The sequence below is a fragment of the Pseudophryne corroboree genome, chromosome 9 (genome assembly GCF_028390025.1).
Source record: "Pseudophryne corroboree isolate aPseCor3 chromosome 9, aPseCor3.hap2, whole genome shotgun sequence".
Classification (NCBI taxonomy): domain Eukaryota; kingdom Metazoa; phylum Chordata; class Amphibia; order Anura; family Myobatrachidae; genus Pseudophryne; species Pseudophryne corroboree.
The window spans coordinates 424,281,289-424,300,269 of NC_086452.1; the positions used below are offsets into that span (position 1 = coordinate 424,281,289).

At 46.6% G+C, this 18,981-nt stretch overlaps 1 protein-coding gene across 3 annotated transcripts in view; it reads right to left on the reverse strand.

Moving 5' to 3' along the window:
* Nucleotides 1-18,981, reverse strand: part of LOC134958384 (IgGFc-binding protein-like) — a 54,030-nt gene that overhangs the window by 12,057 nt on the left and 22,992 nt on the right. For 2 of the 3 annotated variants that reach the window (XM_063940942.1, XM_063940940.1), the window contains exons 2-3: nucleotides 14,188-15,399; nucleotides 6,233-6,453 (exon numbers count right to left, since the gene is read on the reverse strand). In XM_063940942.1, the coding sequence (XP_063797012.1) occupies nucleotides 6,233-6,453; nucleotides 14,188-15,399 (1,433 nt within the window). The remainder of the gene's footprint in view (nucleotides 1-6,232; nucleotides 6,454-14,187; nucleotides 15,400-18,981) is intronic. The other variant, XM_063940941.1, reaches the window with a different exon arrangement.

Sequence of the window (18,981 nt, forward strand, 5' to 3'; positions counted from 1 at the left end):
GTTTTAAAAATACGGGGGATCCCTACATCTTTTGTCCCCCATATTTTTGGAACCAGGACTGGACTAAGAGCCCGGTGCTGGTTGTCTAAATACGGGGAACCCCTGTCCAATTTTTCCCCAGTATTTAAACAACCAGCCGGAGGCTGGTTATACTTAGGAGGGGGGACCTCACGCATTTTTTTTTTTAATTTTTTTAACCCATTCAGACCCTTCTCCATTACGTTAATGGAAGCCCTGGACAACAGAATTGCATTCATGTCCTCCTCCCACTCCCTTCCCAGTCCCAAATACTATTTCTCTGACGTCCTAGTGGATGCTGGGAACTCCGTAAGGACCATGGGGAATAGCGGCTCCGCAGGAGACTGGGCACAAAAGTAAAGCTTTAGGACTACCTGGTGTGCACTGGCTCCTCCCCCTATGACCCTCCTCCAAGCCTCAGTTAGATTTTTGTGCCCGGCCGAGAAGGGTGCACACTAGGGGCTCTCCTGAGTTTCTTAGTAAAAGTTTAGTTTTAGGTTTTTTATTTTCAGTGAGACCTGCTGGCAACAGGCTCACTGCATCGAGGGACTAAGGAGAGAAGAAGCGAACCTGCCTGCTTGCAGCCAGCTTGGGCTTCTTGGCTACTGGACACCATTAGCTCCAGAGGGACCGAACACAGGCTCAGCCTCGGAGTCCGGTCCCAGAGCCGCGCCGCCGGCCCCCTTACAGAGCCAGAAGCAAGAAGAGGTCCGGAAAATCGTCGGCAGAAGACATCAGTCTTCACCAAGGTAGCGCACAGCACTGCAGCTGTGCGCCATTGCTCCTCAGGCACACTTCATACTCCGGTCACTGAGGGTGCAGGGCGCTGGGGGGGGCGCCCTGAGCAGCAATAGAAACACCTTGGCTGGCGAAAATACATCGCATATAACCCCCAGGGCTATATGGATGTATTTTAACCCCTGCCAGAATACAGCAAAAAGCGGGAGAAAAGTCAGCCGAGAAGGGGGCGGAGCCTATCTCCTCAGCACACGGGCGCCATTTTCCCTCACAGCTCCGCTGGAAGGACGTCTTCCTGACTCTCCCCTGCAGTCCTGCACTACAGAAAAGGGTAAAACAAGAGAGGGGGGCACTAATTAGGCGCAGTATAAATAAAACAGCAGCTATAAGGGGAAAAACACTTCTATAAGGTTATCCCTGTATATATATAGCGCTCTGGTGTGTGCTGGCATACTCTCCCTCTGTCTCCCCAAAGGGCTAGTGGGGTCCTGTCCTCTATCAGAGCATTCCCTGTGTGTGTGCTGTGTGTCGGTACGATTGTGTCGACATGTATGAGGAGGAAATTGGAAAATGGTGTGGAGGTGGAGCAATTGCCTGTAATGGAGATGTCACCCCCTAGGGAGTCGACACCTGAGTGGCTGAGCTTATGGAAGGAATTACGTGACAGTGTCAGCTCTTTACAAAAGACGGTTGATGACATGAGACAGCCGGCTACTCAGCTCGTGCCTGTCCAGGCGTCTCAAAAGCCATCAGGGGCTCTAAAACGCCCGTTACCTCAGATGGCAGATACAGACGCCGACACGGATACTGACTCCAGTGTCGACGATGAAGAGACGAATGTGACTTCCAGTAGGGCCACACGTTACATGATTGATGCTATGAAAAATGTTTTACATATTTCTGATAATACAAGTACCACTAAAAAGGGTATTATGTTTGGTGAGAAAAAACTGCCTGTAGTTTTTCCTGCATCTGAGGAATTAAATGAAGTGTGTGATGAAGCGTGGGTTTCCCCCGATAAAAAACTGATAATTCCTAAAAGGTTATTAGCATCATACCCCTTCCCGCCAGAGGATAGGGCACGTTGGGAAACACCCCCTAAGGTGGATAAAGCGCTCACACGTTTGTCAAAACAGGTGGCACTACCGTCTCCTGATACGGCCGCCCTTAAGGAACCTGCTGACAGAAAGCAGGAGAATATCCTAAAATGTATATACACTCACACGGGTGTTATACTGCGACCAGCAATCGCCTCAGCCTGGATGTGCAGTGCTGGGGTGGCTTGGTCGGATTCCCTGACTGACAATATTGATACCCTAGATAGGGACAGTATATTACTGACTATAGAGCATTTGAAAGATGCATTTCTATATATGCGTGATGCACAGAGGGATATTTGCCGACTGGCATCAAGAGTAAGTGCGCTGTCCATTTCTGCCAGAAGAGGGTTATGGACGAGGCAGTGGTCAGGTGATGCTGATTCCAAAAGGCATATGGAAGTATTGCCTTACAAAGGGGAGGCGTTATTTGGGGTAGGTCTATCAGACCTGGTGGCCACAGCAACTGCTGGGAAATCCACATTTTTACCCCAGGTAGCCTCTCAACATAAGAAGACGCCGTATTATCAGGCGCAGTCCTTTCGGCCCCATAAGGGCAAGCGGGCAAAAGGCTCCTCATTTCTGCCCCGTGGCAGAGGGAGAGGAAAAAGGCTGCAGCAAACAGCCAGTTCCCAGGAACAGAAGCCCTCTCCCGTTTCTGCCAAGTCCTCAGCATGACGCTGGGGCTTTACAAGCGGACTCAGGCACTCCCCCTCGCCGTTTCCTAAAGTCTGCTTTATCGACGTCTCCCTCCGACAGGAGGCGGTATTGGAAGCCATTCACAAGCTGTATTCCCAGCAGGTGATAATCAAGGTACCCCTCCTGCAACAGGGAAAGGGGTATTATTCCACGCTGTTTGTGGTACCGAAGCCGGACGGCTCGGTGAGACCAATTTTAAATCTGAAATCCTTGAACACTTACATACACAGGTTCAAATTCAAGATGGAGTCACTCAGAGCGGTGATTGCGAACTTGGAAGAAGGGGATTATATGGTGTCTTTGGACATCAAGGATGCTTACCTCCATGTCCCAATTTACCCTTCTCACCAAGGGTACCTCAGGTTTGTGGTACAGAACTGTCACTATCAGTTTCAGACGCTGCCGTTTGGTTTGTCCACGGCACCCCGGGTCTTTACCAAGGTAATGGCCGAAATGATGATACTCCTTCGAAGGAAGGGAGTTTTAGTTATCCCGTACTTGGACGATCTCCTGATAAGGGCAAGATCCAGGGAACAATTGGTAGTCGGGGTAGCACTATCTCAAGTAGTGTTGCGGCAGCACGGTTGGATTCTCAATATTCCAAAATCGCAGCTGATCCCGACGACACGTCTTCTATTCCTAGGGATGATCCTGGACACAGTCCAGAAAAAGTTCTTTCTCCCGGAGGAGAAAGCCAGGGAGTTATCCGTACTAGTCAGAAACCTCCTAAAACCAGGCCAAGTGTCAGTGCATCAATGCACAAGGGTCCTGGGATAAATGGTGGATTCCCTCGAAGCAATCCCATTCGGCTGATTCCACGCAAGAACTTTCCAGTGGGACCTGCTGGACAAATGGTCCGGATCGCATCTTCAGATGCATCAACGGATAACCCTGTCACCAAAGACAAGGGTGTCTCTCCTGTGGTGGTTGCAGAGTGCTCATCTTCTAGAGGGCCGCAGATTCGGCATTCAGGACTGGGTCCTGGTGACCACGGATGCCAGCCTGCGAGGCTGGGGAGCAGTCACACAGGGAAGAAATTTCCAGGGCTTGTGGTCAAGCCTGGAGACATCACTTCACATAAATATCCTGGAGCTGAGGGCCATTTACAATGCCCTAAGCCAAGCAAGACCTCTGCTTCAAGATCAGCCGGTGCTGATCCAGTCGGACAACATCACGGCAGTCGCCCACGTGAACAGACAGGGCGGCACAAGAAGCAGGAGGGCAATGGCAGAAGCTGCAAGGATTCTTCGCTGGGCGGAAAATCATGTGATAGCACTGTCAGCAGTGTTCATTCCGGGAGTGGACAACTGGGAAGCAGACTTCCTCAGCAGGCACGACCTCTACCCGGGAGAGTGGGGACTTCACCCAGAAGTCTTCCACATGATTGTAAACCGTTGGAAAAAAACCCAAAGGTGGACATGATGGCGTCCCGCCTCAACAAAAAATTGGATAGGTATTGCGCCAGGTCAAGGGACCCTCAGGCAATAGCTGTGGACGCTCTGGTAACACCATGGGTGTACCAGTCAGTGTATGTGTTCCCTCCTCTACCTCTCATACCCAAGGTACTGAGAATTATAAGACGGAGAGGAGTAAGAACTATACTCGTGGCTCCGGATTGGCCAAGAAGGACTTGGTACCCGGAACTTCAAGAGATGCTCACAGAGGACCCGTGGCCTCTACCTCTAAGAAGGGACCTGCTCCAGCAAGGACCCTGTCTGTTCCAAGACTTACCGCGCCTGCGTTTGACGGCATGGCGGTTGAACGCCGGATCCTGAAGGAAAAAGGCATTCCGGAAGAAGTCATTCCTACCCTGATCAAAGCCAGGAAGGATGTGACCGCAAAGCATTATCACCGCATTTGGCGGAAATATGTTGCGTGGTGCGAGGCCAGGAAGGCCCCAACGGAGGAATTTCAACTGGGTCGATTCCTGCATTTCCTGCAAACAGGAGTGTCTATGGGCCTAAAATTAGGATCCATTAAGGTTCAGATTTCGGCCCTGTCGATTTTCTTCCAGAAAGAACTGGCTTCAGTTCCTGAAGTTCAGACGTTTGTCAAGGGGGTGCTGCATATACAGCCTCCTTTTGTGCCTCCAGTGGCACCTTGGGATCTCAATGTAGTTTTGGGGTTCCTAAAATCACATTGGTTTGAACCGCTTAAATCTGTGGATTTGAAATATCTCACATGGAAAGTGGTCATGCTGTTGGCCCTGGCTTCGGCCAGGCGCGTGTCAGAATTGGCGGCTTTATCTTATAAAAGCCCTTACCTGATTTTTCATACGGACAGGGCAGAATTGAGGACTCATCCACAATTTCTCCCTAAGGTGGTTTCAGCGTTTCACCTGAACCAGCCTATTGTGGTACCTGCGGCTACTAGGGACTTGGAGGACTCCAATTTGCTGGACGTTGTCAGGGCCCTGAAAATTTATGTTTCCAGGACGGCTGGAGTCAGAAAATCTGACTCGCTGTTTATCCTGTATGCACCCAACAAGCTGGGTACTCCTGCTTCTAAGCAGACTATTGCTCGTTGGATTTGTAGTACAATTCAGCTTGCACATTCTGTGGCAGGCCTGCCACAGCCAAAATCTGTAAATGCCCACTCCACAAGGAAGGTGGGCTCATGGTTGGGCGGCGACCCGAGGGGTCTCGGCTTTACAACTTTGCCGAGCAGCTACTTGGTCAGGGGCAAACACGTTTGCTAAATTCTACAAATTTGATACCCTGGCTGAGGAGGACCTGGAGTTCTCTCATTCGGTGCTGCAGAGTCATCCGCACTCTCCCGCCCGTTTGGGAGCTTTGGTATAATCCCCATGGTCCTTACGGAGTTCCCAGCATCCACTAGGACGTCAGAGAAAATAAGAATTTACTTACCGATAATTCTATTTCTCGTAGTCCGTAGTGGATGCTGGGCGCCCATCCCAAGTGCGGATTGTCTGCAATACTTGTACATAGTTATTGTTACCTAAATCGGGTTATTGTTGTTGTGAGCCATCTATCCAGAGGCTCTTCTGTTATCATACTGTTAACTGGGTTCAGATCACAAGTTGTACGGTGTGATTGGTGTGGCTGGTTTGAGTCTTACCCGGGATTCATAAATCCTTCCTTATTGTGTACGCTCGTCCGGGCACAGTATCTTAACTGAGGCTTGGAGGAGGGTCATAGGGGGAGGAGCCAGTGCACACCAGGTAGTCCTAAAGCTTTACTTTTGTGCCCAGTCTCCTGCGGAGCCGCTATTCCCCATGGTCCTTACGGAGTTCCCAGCATCCACTACGGACTACGAGAAATAGAATTATCGGTAAGTAAATTCTTAATTTTTTTTCTATAAAAATGTACAATATATCACAAGTATGATGAGCAGGCAGGCAGCGGGCATTGGCGGCATCGGTGTGAGATGCAAATTAGTGGCGGAGGGATGGGTCAGTTTATGGTGGCCGAGTTTGTAAGCCGGTGGCGGTGGCAGCGGGCATCGACTTAGGGTCAGTAGCGGGCATTGGCTCGGTGGCGGTAGGGGTCATCGGCAGATTCGGCGGACATTATGGCTGTAGTGCCTCACCAGCCACTGGCCTCACCGCACGCCACTGCTATGAACAGTGACAATAAATTATTCTTATCTTATCTTATCTTAGATTAATGCTAGAATAACTCAGCAATAAAAGCAATTGCTGGTAGTACAGTAAATCTCACCAAGACATCAGATCCACATCTACTGAACGGTATTTTAATAAGAGTGACATCTCCCTTCAGCTCCGCCTTACACAGAGGGTCTTCCAGGTGGATATCAGACACATTGAGATTGGCCTCAGTCACCAAGCTGAGGGGTAGATGGTATTCAGCCCCACGAGAGAGACAGCTTAGTGTGCCCTCAGGTTCAGGGTCTTCTGTTGGTGCTGGTTCATCTGTTGGTGCTGGGGATAGTTCATTTGACAAAAAAAGATATTTCCCACATTAATAACTACAGTAAGTGCATATTTCAGTGGTTGCTCACACTCTGATACCTTGAATTATGTTCTACTACTGTACATGCAGTTCCTGCAGCTTCTGCTAAATGTACAGTATCAATGTATTAATTTCTCTTTCTGGCTTAATTGTATGCTTTGCAGTTATTTCTTTATATGAGCTGGGAGTAATATCTGTTTCAAAATCCTAATATAAGTTAAAGGCTCAGTAAAGTTAAAATACAAATTGACTAATATAAATCAGCTCCTAATAACATTTTCATAGTAAAGCTTTATGGACCTCATACCTTACATTTTTTAATAGCAAAATAGGGGCAGAAAAATTCCCTCCCATAAACTGTCCAAGCCACACCCCCAATATACCCAAACCACGCCCAGATGTAGCACATATAGCAACAGTATCATGAAGCCACACCCCTTTCTGAGTCTGAGAATGGAGGTGGTTTTGCCAAAATAGGAACTATGAGGCATTATGGTGGCTTATTGAAAATATGGGTATTTGAGAAATTGTGGACAGGGCCGTCTTAACAGCAGTGTGGGCCCCTGGGCACAGCAATGCATTGGGCCCCCTACCCACCCTCCAGCGGTAGGGGTGGGGTGTGCTATCAGTGGCAGCTTTGATGTCCCACGGGCGGTAGGGGGTGTTCTATCTTCCGCTCAGCATGTAGGACCTGGAGCAGTAATTTCTGCTAATTACTCCTTTACTGCACAGATGGGACTAAACTGTAGAGGGGCCATTGGGCTGAATAAAAAAGCCCTGGTACATGACTTCCGGGGTGGTAGGGGGTGTTTAATACGCAGGGGAGGGGTGGATAGTGGAGTGGGCTTAATATTTATAATTTTCTGGTGGGAGGGCAGTTTGCTTGACTGCAGATATCTCAAGTTCCTGAAAATATATTTCTTAGCTTTGAATTGAATAAAAACTAGAGAGTCCCACCTTTCAGAAGGTTCTGGGAACTTGGGGATCAGAGGTCAGGAGCAGAGCCGGCCCTAGCCAATTTGATGCCCTAGGCAAAATTTTGTCTGGTGCCCCCTAGCTCCGCCGCTAGTTCTGCATCTGTACCTGCAACGCTCAGGTAGTGGGGCCCACCAGGGGGTTACCCTGTGGGCCAGTTCAACTCTGCACAATGCCACACAGTAATGACCATAATACATATAATTCCACACAGTAAAGGAACCTTACACATATGCCCCACATTAGTAATGCCCATAATACACATAATGCCACACAGTAATGCACCTTACACATATGCCCCACATTAGTAATGCCCATAATACACATATACTGCCACAGATACTGCCACACTTGCTGGTTATACAAAAAGATCAGTATCAAACATGTAGAAACTGTCCATTCTCTTCACTATTCAGTGTGTTTGCTGGTGTCTGTTACTCCCGTTAACTGCATGCACTTTACTTTATACTGTGGGAGCTAAATGCTCTGCCCTCCAGTCTGATGTGTCCAAAAGTCACGCTGCACTGATGTTTCATATAGAAATAGCACAACGCAACTTACTGACCACGTTACAGTACTAGATGGCAGGGGAATTTTACGGTATGGACTGACTAGGAAATAAAGTGTGGGGAGAACACTGCCCATGTTATGTCCCTGCAGACACCTGGGGTTTGCACAGGGATAAGGGACACACACAGGATGGCAGGGTCCCCCTCCCCAATGTGCACAAGCAGTATAGGTGATGTCAGGTTTCTGTGAAGCAGTCTTCCAAAATACACATGTGTTATCATAAGAAGCCATCCAGTAATAACCTTATATAGTCAGTAAAAATGTCACAGGTTCAGGAATTGCATTTACTGGGCTTCTGCTGTCTGTCTGAGGTCTCACAAGTCAGGGGCATTCAAGCATGTCAGAGGAAGTTTAAGGCACAGTGTGCATTTTTTTGGACAAATGTAAACAGCAGTGTATACAAGTACTGATTGAATACATTTGGAAAGTAACAGTTAGTTTGCGGACTGTCCCTCTCAGCATGAGATGCTGCAGGGACATGCTTGGATGCCCCTAGACATGCTTGAATGCCCTAGGCAAATGCCTAGCCTGCCTATAGCTAAGGCCGGCTCTGGTCAGGAGCCAGAGCAATCCTCCAATGAATATATAAAACTGTATACCAGGCGTGTGGAGCTGGAGCAGGGACCAGCTGCTGGAAGGCTGATATCTCTGGTTCTGGGCACAGTAGAGACAAGCTGACAGTGTCCAGCAAAAGGGGAGAGTCTCAGAGTTTTTCTGAGGGTATAATCCAAAATCTATGTCAGACAGAACCTGAGATATCTGGCTGGGAAGAGCAATTAACAGGCTCGGATGGGGACCACTGCTTTCACGTTGAATATCTCCGGTTCCCCAAGGCCGATTTTCAAAAATCTGGTACCCCTGGAAAGAGGGGACCCTCAGCTATCAGCCTAGGGCCCTTATACTCCTGGGGCCCTTGGGCAAGAGCCCATTGAGCCCATACGTAAAGACGGCCCTGATTGTGGATGTATTTTCTTGACTGCAGTCCTAGAATTGTGCAGTAAAATGATTTATACAGAAAAAGTCTCAGGCCATTGCATGGAGAGGACTTTTACTTTGAACAATTAAGTTCAGATTTTAATAAAAAAATTGCTTAGATTTTAAGCAGCGATCACTCCGTGTGTAACACTCACAGCGATAGAGATGTGCAGCCCTGCGCATCGCTATCGCTAGTGCTAGCAGAGCCGGCCTTAGGCATAGGCAAACTAGGCAAATGCCTAGGGCATTTGGTATGATTAGGGGCACCAGCAGCTTCTACTGATTAAAATGATATGCGGCATGCCTATATTCTGTATGTGACTGCGGCTGTATCTGCATACAAAATGCTACGTTGCAGTGTATACCTGGAAATCACTGTATTGTAGCATTTCGTATGCAGATACAGCCACAGTTGCACACAGAATATAGGCATGCTGCATATAATTTTAATCAGCAGAAGCTGCTTGTGCATCCTAGCCACATAGTAATGCAAATAATAAGATGCATTTTCATAAACAAAAGGCGCCCGACGTTAGCAGAGCTGACAGCTGACTCATGCCAGGCATCTCCTGCAGAACTAGCGGCGGTGCTAGAGGGCACCAGACAAAATCTTGCCTAGGGCATCATATTGGTTAGGGCCGGCTCTGAGTGCTAGATTGGCCGCTGGGTGAAATGAGCGCCCCCCCCCCGTCTCCCCGCATGCGCTCAGCACATATCGCGTTGTGCTGAGCGGGGGGGAGAGATGTGGCTTGAGCAAACTGCTCAGCACAGATCTCTCCCCAAATCGGCCCGTGAATACGGCGCTTTAGAGATAATTGTATAACAATATTGTTAGCATATAATTGGTAAACCAGCTGCAGAGGTCACCATTCTGCCATTATTTATCTACTTCTTACCGTAATTCCAGCATTTTCTCTCAGAGCATTTGTCAGTCTAATTGATGCTCTATAATACGCTCTCGATACAATAGTGTGTGGGCATAGCCTAATCACAAGGTACATGTTACGTTGTCGGGGGGTAAAGTAGGATATCATTATGTTGCGGTACGCTCTGTAAATGACACTCAGATGGAGATGTATCAAACCTTCACGAGAGATAAAGGGGTCTATTTACTAAGCATTATATGGAGATAAAGTGGACAGAGATAAAGTGCCAGCCAATCAGCTACTAACTGTCATTTTTCAAACACAGTCTTCGGCACGCTGTGGTTGAATGCCGAAAGTGGCCCGCAATTCTTCGGGCCACCGACAGCATCTCTTGCACGCCCCTGTTGTTTTTACATAATTCCGCACCACCTAATTCAATGTATGTGCAAAACATGGGACGTGCTGGAATTTGCCCACATGTAATGCACGCACAATATTGCTGGCGTTGTCCGATGTCACAAATCCCCAGGAGAGTCCAACTGGGGTAAGCCATTCTGCAATGATGTTCCTCAGTTTCCGTAAGAGGTGGTCATCTGTGTGCCTTTTATGGAAACCGGTGATACAAAGCGTAGCCTGCCTAGGAACGAGTTGGCGTTTGCGAGATGCTGCTACTGGTGCCGCCGCTGCTGTTGTTGCTGCGGGAGGCAATACATCTACCCAGTGGGCTGTCACAGTCATATAGTCCTGAGTCTGCCCTGGTTCACTTGTCCACATGTCCGTGGTTAAGTGGACATTGGGTACAACTGCATTTTTTAGGACACTGGTGACTCTTTTTCTGACGTCTGTGTACATTTTCGGTATCGCCTGCCTAGAGAAATGGAACCTAGATGGTATTTGGTACCGGGGACACAGTACCTCAATCAATTCTCTAGTTCCCTGTGAATTAACGGTGGATACCGGAAACACGTTTCTCACCACCCAGGCTGCCAAGGCCTGAGTTATCCGCTTTGCAGCAGGATGACTGCTGTGATATTTCATCTTCCTCGCAAAGGACTGTTGGACAGTCAATTGCTTACTGGAAGTAGTACAAGTGGTCTTCCGACTTCCCCACTGGGATGACGATCGACTCCCAGCAGCAACAACAGCAGCGCCAGCAGCAGTAGGCATTACACTCAAGGATGCCTCGGAGGAATCCCAGGCAGGAGAGGACTCGTTAGACTTGATAGTGACATGGCCTGCAGGACTAGTGGCTTTCCTGTCTAAGGAGGAAATTGACACTGAGGGAGTTGGTGGTGTGGTTTGCAGGAGCTTGGTTACAAGAGGAAGGGATTTAGTTGGCAGTGGACTGCTTCCGCTGTCACCCAAAGTTTTTGAACTTGTCAATGACTTCTGATGAATGCGCTCCAGGTGACGTATAAGGGAGGATGTTCCTAGGTGGTTAATGTCCTTATCCCTACTTATTACAGATTGACAAAGGCAACACACAGCTTGACACCAGTTGTCCGCATTTCTGTTGAAATAATTCCACACCGAAGAGCTGATTTTTTTTTTTGTATTTTGACCAGGCATGTCAATGGCCATATTCATCCCACGGACAACATGTGTCTCCCCGGGTGCCTGACTTAAACAAACCACCTCACCATCAGAATCCTCCTTGTCAGTTTCCTCCCCAGCGCCAGCAACACCCATATCCTCATCCTGGTGTACTTCAACAGTGACATCTTCAATTTGACTATCAGGAACTGGACTGCGGGTGCTCCTTCCAGCACTTGCAGGGGGCGTGCAAATGGTGGAAGGAGCCACCTCTTCCCGTCCAGTGTTGGGAAGGTCAGGCATCGCAACCGACACAATTGGACTCTTCTTGGGGATTTGTGATTTAGAAGAACGCACAGTTCTTTGCTGTGCTTTTGCCATCTTAAGTTTTAAGTTTTCTAGAAGGAGGATCAGTACTTCCATCTTCATGTGAAGCTGACCCACTAGTCATGAGGAACATAGGAGAGGGCCTCAGCCGTTCCTTGCCACTCCGTGTCGTAAATGGCATATTGGCAAGGTTACGCTTCTCCTCAGACGATTTTAATTTAGATTTTTGGGTCATTTTACTGAACTTTTGTTTTTTGGATTTTACATGCTCTCTACTATGACATTGGGCATCGGCCTTGGCAGACGACGTTGATGGCATTTCATCGTCTCGGCCATGACTAGTGGCAGCAGCTTCAGCATGAGGTGGAAGTGGATCTTGATCTTTCCCTATTTTACCCTCCACATTTTTGTTCTCCATTTTTTAATGTGTGGAATTATATGCCAGTAATATATTTATCAATAGCAATGGCCTACTACTATATATACTGCGCACAAAAACTGAAATGCACCACAGGTATGGATGGATAGTATACTTGACGACACAGAGGTAGGTAGAGCAGTGGCCTACTGTACCGTACTGCTATATATTATATATACTGGTGGTCAGCAAACTGTGCAAAACTGAAATGCACCACAGGTATGGATGGATAGTAAACTTGACGACACAGAGGTAGGTAGAGCAGTGGCCTACTGTACTGTACTGCTGTATATTATATACTGGTGGTCAGCAAACTGTGCAAAGCTGAAATGCACCACAGGTATGGATGGATAGTATACTTGACGACAGAGGTAGGTAGAGCAGTGGCCTACTGTACCGTACTGCTATATATTATATACTGGTGGTCAGCAAACTGTGCAAAACTGAAATGCACCACAGGTATGAATGGATAGTATACTTGACGACACAGAGGTAGGTAGAGCAGTGGCCTACTGTACCGTACTGCTATATATTATATACTGGTGGTCAGCAAACTGTGCAAAACTGAAATGCACCACAGGTATGGATGGATAGTATACTTGACAACACAGAGGTAGGTAGAGCAGTGGCCTACTGTACCGTACTGCTATATATTATATACTGGTGGTCAGCAATCCGTGCAAACTGAAATGCACCACAGGTATGGATGGATAGTATACTTGACGACACAGAGGTAGGTAGAGCAGTGGCCTACTGTACCGTACTGCTGTATATTATATATACTGGTGGTCAGCAAACTGTGCAAAACTGAAATGCACCACAGGTATGGATGGATAGTATACTTGACGACACAGAGGTAGGTAGAGCAGTGGCCTACTGTACCGTACTGCTGTATATTATATACTGGTGGTCAGCAAACTGTGCAAAACTGAAATGCACCACAGGTATGGATGGATAGTATACTTGACGACACAGAGGTAGGTAGAGCAGTGGCCTACTGTACCGTACTGCTGTATATTATATACTGGTGGTCAGCAAACTGTGCAAAACTGAAATGCACCACAGGTATGGATGGATAGTATACTTGACGACACAGAGGTAGGTAGAGCAGTGGCCTACTGTACTGTACTGCTATATATTATATACTGGTGGTCAGCAAACTGTGCAAAACTGAAATGCACCACAGGTATGGATGGATAGTATACTTGACGACACAGAGGTAGAGCAGTGGACTACTGTACCGTACTGCTATATATATATAGTTATACTGGTGGTCAGCAAAATTCTGCACTGTCCTCCTACTATATACTACAATGCAGCACAGATATGGAGCGTTTTTCAGGCAGAGAATGTATAATACTGGTGGTCACTGGTCAGCAAAACTCTGCACTGTCCTCCTACTATACAATACTGCTGGTCCCCAGTCTCCACAATAAAGCAATTAGCACATTGAGCACAGATATTTGCAGCACACTGAGCACACATATGGAGCGTTTTTCAGGCAGAGAACGTAGATATTTGCACTTGCAGCACACTGAGCACAGATATTTGCAGCACACTGAGCACAGATATTTGCAGCACACTGAGCACAGATATTTGCAGCACACTGAGCACAGATATTTGCAGCACACTGAGCACAGATATTTGCAGCCCACTGAACATAGAAACTGAGAGGACGCCAGCCACGTCCTCTCACGATCATCTCCAATGCACGAGTAAAAAATGACGACGACGCGCGGCTCCTTATATAGAATACGAATCTCGCGAGAATCCGACCGCGGGATGATGACGTTCGGGCGCGCTCGGGTTAACCGAGCAAGGAGGGAGGATCCGAGTTGCTCGGACCCGTGCAAAAAAAGGTGAAGTTCGGGCGGGTTCGGATCCCGAGGATCCGAACCCGCTCATCACTAGTTGTAAGACAACTATTTATATTTTTTAGATATATTGAAATATTTAGGCTATGTCTGCATATGCCCAAATTATATTCTTCCCTGAATGTGCCAGTATAAGGGCAGAAGAGAAAAATTAGTTGCTGTTACCTGCATATATTGCTTCCTGTCCCATTGAGTAACCATAGGAAACATAGTTCTCAATTCCGTAAACGTAGATTGTAAACGGCATTGACTCATGATATATTTCATGTTGTCCATCAGTTTTACCCAAAGAGACCTCCCAAGCATGGAATCCACTGAAAGTTTTCAATGAAACGCTGTATGAACTTAGCTGACGGTGGTCCAGGTAGAACCCATCAGATGCAGATGCCTGGGATACAATCAGGAGGAAGTTGTAGTATCTTGCCTGTGTTACAAATCTGTAATACATCCTTGTGACTAATGAGGGTGGGACGTTAGTGATAAAGGGGTCATACACTGTAACTACTCCTGGTATAAAATCTTGGAAGATGTATGTCACCATAATGGATTTGGTGGACTTAATAGTCATTCCTTTGTCTACAGTGATTTCGATATAGGATCCATTCTGTAGGCTGTGGTGGGTGTCCCCGTTCAGACCATTAATATCCACTGTAGTATCTGGACTTGCAGATATAACTTTAATGACATCTTTAGTGTGGTTCAACAATGGAAACACAACAAAAGAGCTCCCCCAGTTCTTCACAGGATGTAGCTGCTCGGCCAAGGAATCACATGCATTGTTGATCCCGGAAAAGCATGTATGGCCACTGAAAACAGCCACTGGGGCTGTGGATGAGACCCTGGTGACTGTGAGGTCATCTGCACTTTTAAACTGAACGACTTGTTGATACTCAAGTTGGAATGAGAAGGAATCTCCACTGGAGTAGGAGAGGCCTTTAAAGGTGATGGACCCAGAGATGGTCACAGTCACTGAGACAACTTCTTCTAGGCCATTGGCCACAGCAAATTGATTGCTTGTTCTTGGTCCAGTAGTTGATATGTAATACTCTGTTCCAAGGTCTTCAAGACTAAGGCAAGCCATGGCGTCAGCAGAAATTATATGTGTGTAGAAAGCAAAGACAGATATGTCAACGTCGGATGTCACCAGCACAGCCTTGGAAGTCTTTTGGCTTTCAGTGATCATATATGTGTAGTCAAAGTTCACTAGTGCACTGCTTTCCCTCTCAATGAAAACCGTCTTGCTGAAATGCGGATTGGACACCGTGACCGTGACTGAGGCTGTCTTATTATATGTCAAAAGATACAGCTGGAACGTTGTATCTGTGGATACGGCATAGTTTTCCATGAAGGCTGTGATATATTTTGTCTGAGTCTGTCCTGGAGAAGCAAAGGTACAAAACAAGTGTTATTAGCGCACTGAACGTGAATAATAATAATATGCCTCAAAGGATTGAATGGATTTTAAGTGCTAGAAAGTCTGGTAATGCAATAAGATGCAACAAAATAATTACACCAAAACAATAGATATTACACTGTACAGCATATTGTGTCTAATGTAAAAATAATTCAAGCAAATGACCCAAAACAGAGTATATACGTGCTTTGTCAAAGGCATAAACACCTATTATACATGACAAACTACTACAGATGCTAAATGTAATGTCACTGGGGGTAATTCCAAGTTGATCGCAGCAGGAATTTTTTTTAGCAGTTGGGCAAAACCATGTGCACTGCAGGGGGGGCAGATATAACATTTGCAGAGAGAGTTAGATTTGGGTGGGTTATTTTGTTTCTGTGCAGGGTAAATACTGGCTGCTTTATTTTTACACTGCAATTTAGATTGCAGATTGAACTCACCACACCCAAATCTATCTCTCTCTGCGCATGTTATATCTGCCTCCCCTGCAGTGCACATGGTTTTGCCCAACTGCTAAAAAATTTCCTGCGGCGATCAACTCCCTAGCACTGCCGCTAATTCTGCAGGAGATGCCTGGCATGAGTCAGCTGGCAGCTCTGCTAACGTTGGGCGCCTTTTGTTTATGAAAATGCATCTTATTTGCATTACTATGTGGCTAGGACATACAAGCAGCTTCTGCTGATTAAAATGATATGCAGCATGCCTATATTCTGTGTGCGACTGCGGTTGTATCTGCATATAAAATGCTACATTACAGTGATTTCCAGGAATACACTGCAACGTAGCATTTCGTATGTAGATACAGCTGCAGTCACACACAGAATATAGGCATTCCGCATATCATTTTAATCAGCAGAAGCTGGTGCCCCTAAGCATACCAAATGCCCTAGGTATTTTCCTAGTTTGCCTATGCCTAAGGCCGGCTCTGGTTGCTGACATCATGATGACAGCCTGCCTCATCTGAATTGTAGGAAGAAAACATAAATTAGCAGTGGCTAATCAAGAAAGTAAATCCTTTTTGGAGCACTCTTAAAAATGATCAGTCAAATGTAATGATTGTAACGCTAACATTTTTGCATTATGTCACATTCATTTGTCATACACACTAAATCTAGTGAATTTGTACTGGTGAAAATATAGCAGAGTAAGTATAAACAATGATTCAAATATTGAAGTCCTAATATTCTGACACTTATATAATGAATTGGAGAGACAACAGAGACAGACCAATAACATAATGTAAAGATACTAATATATAATGTAAAGATACTAATATATTAATTATTAACCACAGATAATCAGTGATGAATAGCCCTTCAGGGGGTGTGCACTGACTTTACCCAAAATAAACATGTAGAAACACACATACAACTGAACAGGGTACAAATTAAATGCCTTCAACATGGTCTAAAACATGTAAAGGCCCCCATGCATCAGCAATCTTAAAAAACAATTCACAGATTCTAATACACACACACACACACACACACACACACACACACACACACACACACACACACAATTATCAGTTTATTAGTAACTAGAGATGTGCAGCGGGCACTTTTTGTGTTTTGGTTTTGGATTCGTTCTGCAGTCGTGTTTTGGATTCGGACGCGTTTTGGCAAAACCACCCTTTCAGATTTTTGTCGGATTCGGTTGCGTTTTGCATTCTGGTGGGTTTTTTTTTTAAAAACCTCAAAAACAGTTTAAATCATAGAATTTGGGGGTAATTTTGATCCTATAGTATTATTAACCTCAATAACCATAATTTCCACTCATCTCCAGTCTATGCTGAACATCTCACACCTCACAATATTATTTTTAGTCCTAAAATTTGCACCGAGGTTGCTGGATGACTAAGCTAAGTGACCTAAGTGGGCGGCACAAACACCTGGCCCATTTAGGAGTGGCACTGCAGTGTCAGACAGGATGGCACTAAAAAAAATAGTCCCCAAACAGCACATGATGCAAAGATAAATAAAAAAGAGGTGCAAGATGGAATTGTCCTTGGGCCCTCCCACCCACCCTTATGTTGTATAACCAGGACATGCACACTTTAACAAACCCATCATTTCAGCCACAGGGTCTGCCACACGACTGTGGCTGAAATTACTGGTTGGTTTGGGCCCCCACCAAAAAAGAAGCAATCAATCTCTCCTTGCACAAACTGGCTCCACAGAGGCAAGATGTCCACCTCATCGTCCGATTCCTCACCCCTTTCACTGTGTACATCCTCCTCCTTACAGAGTATTAATTCGTCCCCACTGGAATCCACCAATACAGGTCCCTGTGTACTTTCAGGAGGCAATTGCTGGTAAATGTCTGGTAAAGGTGAGCGGCTGCACTAAACACTCTTTCAGAGAACACACTGGAGAGGGGGCAACTTAGGTAAAATATAGCCAGTTTGTGCAAGGGCCTCCAAATTGCCTCTTTTTCCTGCCAGTATACGTACAGACTGTCTGACATGCCTACAGTGATGCTGTCACTCATAAAATCCTCCACCATTCTTTCAATGGTGACAGAATCATATGCAGTGACAGAAGACAACATGTCAGTGGGGGTCATTCCGAGTTGTTCGCTCGTTGCCGATTTTCGCAACAGAGCAATTAAGGCAAAGATGCGCATGCGCATGGTTCGCAGTGCGCATGGGGTAAGTATTTTAGCACAAAACTTAGTAGATTTACTCACGTCCGAACGAAGATTTTTCATCGTTGAAGTGATCGGAGTGTGATTGACAGGAAGTGGGTGTTTCTGGGCGGAAACTGGCCGTTTTCTGGGAGTGTGCGGAAAAAAGCAGGCGTGTCAGGGAAAAACGCGGGAGTGTCTGGAGAAACGGGGGAGTGGCTGGGCAAACACTGGGCGTGTGTGTTACGTAAAACCAGAACGAAACTGACTGAACTGATCGCTATTTGTGAGTAGGTCTGGAGCTACTCAGAAACTGCTAAGAAATTTCTATTCGCAATTCTGCTAATCTTTTGTTCGCAATTCTGCTAAGCTAAGATACACTCCCAGAGGGCGGCGGCTTAGCGTGTGCAATGCTGCTAAAAGCAGCTAGCAAGCGAACAACTCGGAATCACCCCCCCAGTAATCGTAGGCAGGTCCTTCAGTCCGGACCAGATGTCAGCACTTGCTCCTGACTGCCCTGCATCACCGACAGCGGGTGGTTTTGGAAATATTATCCTATTCCTGGCAGCTTCAGTGGTGGTAGAAAATGAAGGAGGAGCTGTTGGCGGGTCATGTTCCGCTTGACTTGACAATTGTATCACCAGCAGGTCTTTGAACATCTGCAGACTTGTGTCTGCCGGAAAGAGAGATACAACGTAGGCTTTAAACCTAGGATCGAGCACGGTGGCCAAAATGTAGTGCTCTGATTTCAACAGATTGACCACCCGTGAATCCTGGTTAAGCGAATGAAGGGCTCCATCCACAAGTCCCACATGCCTAGCGAAATCGCTCCATTTTAGCTCCTCCTTCAATCTCTCCAGCAGCTTCTGCAAAAGCCTGATGAGGGGAATGACCTGACTTAGGCTGGCAGTGTCTGA